Source organism: Poecilia mexicana, unplaced genomic scaffold (assembly GCF_051168715.1).
Source record: "Poecilia mexicana isolate PSO_F unplaced genomic scaffold, ASM5116871v1 scaffold_2, whole genome shotgun sequence".
In the NCBI taxonomy this organism is placed as follows: domain Eukaryota; kingdom Metazoa; phylum Chordata; class Actinopteri; order Cyprinodontiformes; family Poeciliidae; genus Poecilia; species Poecilia mexicana.
This window is the reverse complement of record NW_028263371.1, coordinates 6043062-6052472: the sequence shown is the minus strand read 5'-3', so window position 1 is coordinate 6052472 and position 9411 is coordinate 6043062. Positions and strand designations below refer to the sequence as shown.

The window sequence follows — 9411 nt, the reverse complement described above, 5'->3', positions numbered from 1 at the left end:
GAACCTCCATGCAATCCGAGCGAATCTGAGCTTTTTCGCAATAAAAATGTGCAAAGATTTTAATTCTAGATGTGCTAAACTGGGAAAGTTGAACTCATCTTATCTCACCACTGTGCATTATTTTTGTTTGGGTTTATTACATTGCGGCCTAATAAAATCCACCGTACGGGTTTGTGTTAGCACCGTTGGGCCAAACAAAACGAAGGAATGGATGTGAATTCAGAAACGTAATCTAGATTACAATGAAACCTGAGTCTTAATCTTAACACAAAGACACACACACACACACACACACACACACACACACACACACACCAGCAGCATCAGTCTGGACCTCATTTTGCCTTTTTGTTTATTTGCATTATCATACATTAGGTACAAATGACACAATCTGTTACAAGGTTAAGTAGCTCAGACTTATGTTAAAGGTCTCAGGCTATAACAATGGAAAAAAAGAAGAAAAATAAAACGTACACCATTTGCAAAATACAAGATGTTTGCTCTCTTTTACAGTCTTTTGTCGATACCTACTGTAAATTGTTTATATACAAGGACAGGGATGCAGCGATTATAAAATAACACGGAACAAGTAGGCGGAAATGTGGCTCTGTGGGTTCAGATATAAGGCATCCTTGTACTTTACCGATTCAGAAAATCGGTACCCATCATTCGCCAGGAAGGGTTTATTTGAAGTTGCTGACTAAAAGAAAGAAAACCCTCATTCGAATGTTATACACCCAAATATAAAACAACATATGTTCCTCTGTTACTTCTGGTAAGCTAAAATTTTCTAAAATCGGCTCTAAAACGTTACGACAGTCTAAATGTAAAATGAGAAGGAAAAGGAAGAAGAATGCTGATAATTGCCGCCGTTCGAGGGAAATCGAGAGTTTCCTGATCTGGAATTTCGTGGAAAAAAAAAAGTCAAGAAAACCAACGATAAAAGTGATAGATTTGACTAGATTAGGGAGAAGAAGTGGATCGTTGTGACAAGGCACAGGGGCTGATACAAACCTCACCATCAGAAAACATCGTTCAACACGTCGCACGCGTAACTCCTCCGTCAAATACGCCGTCATTTCACGTCGCTGAGGCGTTTACTGACTCAGGTGATTTTCACTCCGTGGCGGTCGCAGGGCGGTAAAGGGGACGCGAGCAGACGTACGAGAATTACTCCAGTTTTTCCTTTCTTAAAATCTAAAGGTTAATTACAGAAAATGAGGTGTAGGGGGAAAAACATTCACATTTACAGGAATAAGCAATGAGAGAAGCATGGAGCAAAGTAGCTTAAAAAAAAGTAAATTAACAATCTTAGTTATTTAAGAAAAAATAGGTGTAGAATTGAAAAAATACAAAATTTGGAGGGGGGGGAGAGGAAGCTAAACATGTTGCATCTTTACAAGCGGGGGGGAAGGCACACAAGGAAAGATTAGATATTGTGACGCCCCTGAATGTCTTAAACTACGAGACGTTCAGACATTTTGTTAAAGGGAAGAAGCTAGTCTAGGACACATACAGGGCAGAAACAGTATCTACAATGAATATTTGATCTTCTTTCACTGTAACCGACTGCAGAGGCTAAAATTAAACACTTAAGCTGATTCTCTTCCTGCTGTATAGACGAGGACCCGACCGTCCGACTGGCACTGCTACTCATACTGAAACGCACCAATGGCGACACACTGCGATACGTTTTGTGGTCAAGTCAGAAGCTGCTAAAGAGCGTCACCTGTCTGTCTGCATCTGTAGTCGGGTTCTGCTGTTTTCCCATGTTTGGCACGTGCAGAAGGGTTGTAGAACGCAGGGAGGCGTAAGAAAAATGTTTTTATCAGTATCAGCAGTGAGTGGGTGCAACACAAAGGGGCGCCGTGCTAGAGCGGGCGCCAGGTGGGCGGAAAAATTATTTCTAGTCGGAATTTGGAAAGCCCTGATGTGTCTGTGTGCAACTCAAGAAATACTCAGCTGCATTCCCAAGTATCAGATGTGTCCTTTCAGCATAAAACGGAGGAATAAACTGATGAAAATGTAAACAGCAATTTCTTTAAACAACAAAAAAGCCCTCCTCCATCATCTGGGAATAATCAGTTTTTTTTAAGTCGCAGCTACACATTTATTTTGGATTTGTTGTTCTATTCACCAACGCAAAGCAGGTGCCATATTGTGGTTAGGCCGGTCACCATAAGCAATAAATCAGTTATTCACATGATAAATTAAAACGAGTGTGGTCATTTCCATTTGGACATCAATCGTCATATAGAGGCTCCCCTTGAATGTCATTGAAAAGCCGCCATTTTGAGAACAAACAGTTGACACCCAGTAAGAAGTAGTTAGTCTGCCTCTTGTGCCCGTTTTCCCTGTTGAAGCTGAATTGCTGTTATTTTTTTACTCTAAAATCCATTTTAGTTATTATAGTTTCATTTGTTTTGCTTTATTTTTGGATATTGGACACAATTGTTTAACGCAAAAATGTCCGGGCCAACAAAATTGGTCAGGCTTGTTGTGTTTCCATATATTTGTATTATAAGGAGCTCCAGACCAAAAACCAGCAACATGATTTCTGCCATTAGTTTCCATATTGGTGTCACCTAATTAAATCTAAACACTAAAAGAAACAACACTTTTCTTACTGATCAGCCTCTAGCTATCAACATTACATAATATTTCTGGCAAAGTCATTTGCTTTCACTTCGCTTTCCAATCTAACTGAGCAACCAAAAGTCACTCTCACTTGGCGCTTACCTGCTCAGAGATCTGCTAAACAGATTTACCTTCTCAATAATCCCTAAATTTGCCGCTCCGCACCTTCGCAGTGCGACATCAATCAGATTAATGGGCTACATATGTGTTTTTAAGACAGATCTGCATGCGCTCAACAGAGGGTCTCCAAACAAATCAAAATATACAGACACAGAAGATGTGAAACAAATTAGGAACAACTCAAGAATTACAGAAAAACATTTTAAATCACCATTTCTTCCACCTATAACAACAGTAAAAATCTATAAACCTGTCTTAAAATACTTCTTTGGGTAAAACTTTTATTTAAAGAATTTCAAATAAGTGCGTCTAAAACGACTTGTCCCTTTGCCAATAAGTACCCCCGTTTTGCAACGTGTCGTAATGTTTTTCCAATTTACTCCCACTTTATTTTGAGACACAAACCTTTCTCACTCATGTATTTAAACATTAACCCCTGTATGTAGAAATGGGGTCCAACCGACCCCACACACGTAAAGCTTGTATCATTTCCCGTAGTCCTCTACGTTTGCCTTAGTCCTCGCACGCACAAGGCACCAGTTTATTTCTCCTGGTAGCGAAGTGTTTTGATAAACTCCGGGTATCAGACGGCGGATGGCCCCTTGCTCTTGGAAAAGTCTGGTAGTGAAACACAGAAACTTCAAAAGTACAAAATGGCAAAGGGACCAAAAGGACGAGAGCGCTTGAGTGTCAGATTAAAAGTTGGAAATTCTCCTCTTGCAGCATGCAGCACTGAGATGCCATGCAAGAATGTTGCTCGTTAAACCGCATGCACACGCAGGACGTTCAACAACCAGGAAATGCATCCAATCCAAGCAAACCTGCAGTCAACATTTCTGAGAAGTACTTAAGAAACAGAAAAAGTTTGACAAATAAAAGCAATAAAACAAAACAAGTACAACAAATTTCTTTACCCACAACCTGTTAAACTCATCCAGCCGATCGGCGTCAAACTCTCATACAGACAGATATTGGCTTTACCGACTCAGGTAACAAACAGAAATGTATGCATGTGTTGGTATAAAAAAAATGCAAGTCATACGTATTTAAAAGGGTTAAAAACTATGTACAGAGAAGGTACACACCGATTCTTTCTTTGATTAATCCATTAGTCTGAGCTAAAAATGGGGGTAAAGTAAGCAAACCTACTGATATGTTACAGCATAAAAGCAACAAGTTTTCAACAATTATGTTCAGTTTTTGTCACAGCAAAGTTTGGAAAACAACTTTAAAGATATCCTCACTGCGTCTGCTTGGATATTTATGGCGAACGAGAATTTAAACAGTAACTAGTGTTGAAAAATGACTGAACTTATTCAGGTTTCATGAGAGATTTGTGCAAAGTAAACTAAACTAAACTAAACTAAAGCTGAATCAAATTGATCTCGTCCTCAAGGGGATTCATGAGGGGGCAGTAGCTACGCACATCATTTCATCATCAGTGCCTAAAGTCGAGTTTTACAAACGGGGAACATCCCTTTCCGTGTCTAAATGTCGTAATGTTGTTATTCATTTTTTTTAGTTGATTTGCTACAGATGTATATCAGTTGAGATTGGGATGGCAAAAAAAAAAAAAAAAGAAAGAAAGAAAGAAACTGAAATTGAATCCCACACTGTCACCGTTTAAAGTAAACAAGCAGAAACCCAGAAAAATGACACGGGACACATTTAATAACCAGGTGCTGTTTCAACACCTGCACCACCCATCCTTCATATTTGGCTATAGCATCTAAACTGCCTGATATATGCGTATTCTGATTACCTAAAAAATAATAAAATAAAATCACCAGCTACAGTGCCTCATCAAAAGTACGTACTAACCCCAAGAAATTTTGCACATTTTTCCTGTTACAACCACAAACTTCACTGGATTTCACACAGACTTGTTTTTTTTTTAGGATACACGAGTGTGGCGAAATCTATAGATCTATGTTCATTACAAAATGCTGCGTGTGTCTGAAAACTAGCACCCTGAACACACCGTCTCCACAGCAGAATACGGCGGTGACACCGTCATACTGTGGGAATGCGTCTCTTCAGCTGAACATGGAAGCTGGTCGGAGTCGATGGGAAGATGGATGAAGCGAAATATAGCACCTAGAATCTCATTAAGAACCTTTGGAGAATTTGAACATTTTTCAAACTGCGTTTTCAGATTTTTAAATGAGAAAAAAACTATTTTAAAATCACATATTTTCATCCCGACTGGTTGCTTTGGACCCGCCGAAATCCGTCGAAGCTTGTGGTTGCAGCGGAAAGAAATCTGAAAAAGTTCAAGCGGTGTGACTTCCTTTTGTGCGGCGCTGCGGCTCTATTGACACCATTTGAATCCACTGAGGCTTGTAAACATATTTTGTTTTCTAAATCATATACTGGCATAGATTAATAAAGCCTGGCACCCTTCCGTGTTTGAACGCCTCCCAGGTTACAGAGACACGTCGTCCTACAGTGCATGCTCATGATTAGTAAAAAAAACTAACAAAAAAAATGATGTCTTATGGTGACCGAAACCAATCTAGTCTATTCAATTCATATTCTGTACTGGCAAGAAAAAAAAAAGATGTACAAAGTAAATGTGCATGCCCTAGACTCCTGCTTAGGAAGAACACCAACACATTGGGATCAACTGTGGGACTCGAGGCTCTAGTTGGATTTCGTCGACGGTTGGTTTTAGGTAGGCGGCAGTGAGCAGGGATCTTCGACAGAGACTCTACCATCCTACTCTTCCTCCTCCTCCTCCTCCTCATTCGCTGTTGACGATCGACGGGTGAACGAACTGAGGGTTGATGAAGGAGAATCCTGCGAACTCGGCCTGGTCGATGTTGGCTATCACCAGCTCGTCGGGCGGCGTGAGCTGGGGTTGGGTACGCGTGAAGAACTTGTCGAAGTTCTCCGCCCCTTTGCCACACTGTACGAAAAAAAATAAAAGAACAGACACACAAAGGAGAGAGGAGAGATGTTTAGATGGCAGGTATGTGGAGGTGTCAGAGGTAAACAGAAAGACGGGAACCTTTTGCAGAATAGCACAAACTGTTGATTCAGAGAAGCTCTGTAGTTTTTTTTTTCCACAAATTTACAGCAACTTGAAACAGGATTTGTATTCCCAAAACATTTCCACATTTTCTATACAAATTTTAAGATATTTTGTCTCACGAAACAAAACAAAACAAAACAGAACAGCACCTTTATGTGTAAGTAGAAGGAAGATAAACCCTGGTTTTCTTTTTTTTTTTTTTGCAGAGCCACGGTTTGCTGCAACTTCACATCCAAATCCAAACTCAATGTGTCTCTACCAGGTTTGTCTAAAGAGAACATTTTGCTCATTTGTTCCCCCAAATAGTTCAAACTTATTCAGAATCGATCTCTTAACATCAGTTTCTGTTTTTTATTTTTCCCCTAGAATCTCCACTGGATTTAGGTCGGACTTTGACTGGGCCATTAAAACCTTTCAATGTGCTGTGATCTAAACCACTTGGTTGTAAGTCTGACTGTGTATATATTTGGCTATGCTCCCGCTGGATGCTAAACCTTCATTCTAGCTAGAAATATTTATCATTATTTTTATTAGTTTTATTATTAAATGCTTATGTAACCCCAGTTCGTGAAGATGTGTTGTTGTCTGTTGGTAGAAATGATGCCTAATAAAACAGAGGAATGTACAAGAGAGAATAAGCAGGAAAAGAGAGTTCTCCTACTCATGGGGCTAACCTACATTGTTGCAAACATTTTAGCACACACAAACAAACACACACATACGCACTACAAACACGACAAGCATTTAAGTTTCCCTTAGGAGCAACTCCTCTGCAGTTGTCTGCTGATATCTATAAAGCCATTTCACGGCGCTCCATCACACACACACACACACACACACACACACACACACACACACACACACACACACACGCACACACACACACGCTGCAGAATAAATTAAGAGCGGATGGCAACCTAAAGCGCCTCTCACCACTGCATAAACTTTGACGCCCTACATAAGCGTGCTTCTCATTACTTGCAAATAAGATTAACACATCAAGGCTTGACTCAACACCAAGGCATGTTGGAGACTCTGTGGTCGAGTGGAAGAAAGTTCTCTGGTCTGTGGAGACCAACGTGAAGCTTTACGGCCATCAGAGAGGACGATGCGTTTGGTGGATACGACGGCAACCAGAAGCATCCGGCTAAAAGCTACACGGAAATGGTTTGAAGACAACAACTTGGATGTTCTGGAGTGGCCCAGTCAAAGCCCAGACATCAATGCCATAGGGTAAAGTTTCGGCATTCAGATCGGCCTATCCACACTGACTTTATGCCTTGATTGCATCCAAAGGTTTATCTAATAAATACATACTTGAAGGGGGTGAATGATTGTGCAATTACTAATTTTATGTTACATTTTTATTTTAAGTGAGATTAATTTTGTAGAGATCAGATTTCACTTTGAGATTAAAGTTTTAGTTTTGCCATTTTGGTCAAAGAGGCCCGTTGTTGCCCTGTGTGTTTTAGTCGTTGAGTTCCAGCGTTTCAGTGTCTGTCAGCGTCTCGTTATCGGCGCGTTAAGGTGCCTGTTAGAAAAGGTGCGGACCGCTCTGTTTTTTTTTTTCTTAACTCCTTTTTCCACTTCTGAACTTGCTGGCCAACATCAAACTCGATTCAACGGAGCCGAAAAGGAAAACTCGAGGGCGCAGATGTGTCCGAGAGGATTGCGCTTGAGTTTTATTTATTTTTTATCTTTGACAAAGTCCGCTGCCACCGTCAGGTGACATTCGCCCTGAGCGAGCGCCGCCCTGTCGCAGCGGATCGACGCCGCCAGATGAAAATCAAATGTGGCTCAACGTGCGCGCGCACACAAACAAACAGCGTCCTCCCTCCCCGCGCCGCGCGCGCACACCTGGCGGCTAATCGCCAGCGTCCTTCAATTGCCGGGCCTCTCCGTCCACTTGTCATCTTCTATCCATCACGGAGCAGTCATCGCTCAAGCGAGGCAGCACACTTTTTAAAAAAAAAAAAATTTTGACCTCCTACGACAATCTCCGGCACCGAAATGTCCCTTTGTGTGTCCCCGAGCGGTTGGTTCCCTTGTGACATCTGGCCGCCGCCGCGGGGGGCAACGCCGCCGCCGCCACCGCCTCTGTCGCAGTGTACGCGAAGCATATGCGGGATGAAGCTTCAGCTGCAGAACTGACAGCAGCACGCTTCGTTTATCCCAATATCTTGTCTTTTATTTCGCCGAACACGACCCAAGATTATCGCACGGGATTTTCCCCTCGATTTTGGAGCACCAAGCGCCAGAAATATGGAAGTCATGTCGCAGAAGCTGCTAGTAGAAAAAAAATGCTTGTTACATTTATTTTTTCCCCAAGAAAAACAAAAGGAAGGCAAGCGAACGCCTCATTAGGCAGTGATTCAGTCAGGCCTCAGTGGGTGAACTCTGGTCAGCATCTATCATGACACAGCGTCCTACATGAGTTTCTATGACCTACTTTCTCTCATCTTTAATCTGCCTCCCTCTCTCTTTACACACACGTCCCTTCATTTAACTACATTAAAAGAACACACACAGCCACTTAGGAAGATAAATAAGTCTGTGCCTCCATTAGGGTTGTGTTGAGACACACACTTTGACTCTTGTGTCTTTACTCCCTCTGTTTAAAGCTGGCATTATGAAAACTTTCCTTAGATTTTTTTCTTTTAAAATTGAATTAATACAATAAACAGCAGAGTAGTTGCATCTAATAGCAGATATGTGGTGCTGTTTTACAGTGAAAATGATTAAATATTTAGTCTTAATCACCTAATTTAGTTAAATGTAGCTGAAACTCTTGGGTTATTATTCAAAACTGAATTACTGTACCGTAAATGTAATCTAATGTAATAAAAATGTGTAACTGCAAAGGTTCCTCAGGTTTAACCAAAGTTTGCATTTATTACAGAGATTAGTTTTAACGACGTAAAAACTTCTTGTAGGGAAACATTTTTATTAGTTTAGGAAGATATTTTACTTTATGAGTCAAGGGTTTCGCAAACATGCATGAAAGAATCAAAGCAAAACTCCAGGTATATATATATATATATATGTATATATATATATATATATATATATATATATATATATATATATATATATATATATATATATATATATATATATATATATATATATATATATGTTGTTTTTGATGAGGTAATAAAATTATCACATGATGTAAGGCTAAAGAAAAAAGTTTATTTTATATTATACCGTCCCTTTAAGGTGAAAAGCAGGCAGTTGCATACGTGTCGGGTGTCACTGACTTATTTTTCTTTCAGCCACAGCAAGTCAGGACTTTATATTATTACAAATTGCTGTATATCTCAGTGGATGTGTGGCAAAGTATGTCATCCAAATATATTTCTTGGAAACTGCACCAACTCTTGCGTTTCTTTTGGATTATGATTCAGCAGCTCTATATCTGACCCACTTTTTTCCCCCATTTTCTCTTTTATTCAAAGCGTAAAGACGACTCCACGTTCACAAGCAAGTGTGAATTATGTTGGTGTACTGGAAATGAACCAGACTTTGAATACCAACACAGCTCAATGTTGCCGTTTTTCTTTCACCTACAATCCCACCTGCGGCAGACGGTCGCAAAGTGCCGCCATCGGCTTCTATAA

At 40.4% G+C, this 9411-nt stretch overlaps 1 protein-coding gene across 1 annotated transcript in view; it reads right to left on the bottom strand.

Moving 5' to 3' along the window:
• Positions 1 to 335: 335 nt before the first annotated feature.
• The window catches only part of prkcaa (protein kinase C, alpha, a), a 135403-nt gene continuing 126327 nt past the window's right edge, over positions 336 to 9411 (bottom strand). Inside the window, exon 17 of the mRNA XM_014997820.2 lies at positions 336 to 5665. Coding sequence (XP_014853306.2) covers positions 5501 to 5665 — 165 coding nt within the window. The 3' untranslated portion in view covers positions 336 to 5500. The remainder of the gene's footprint in view (positions 5666 to 9411) is intronic.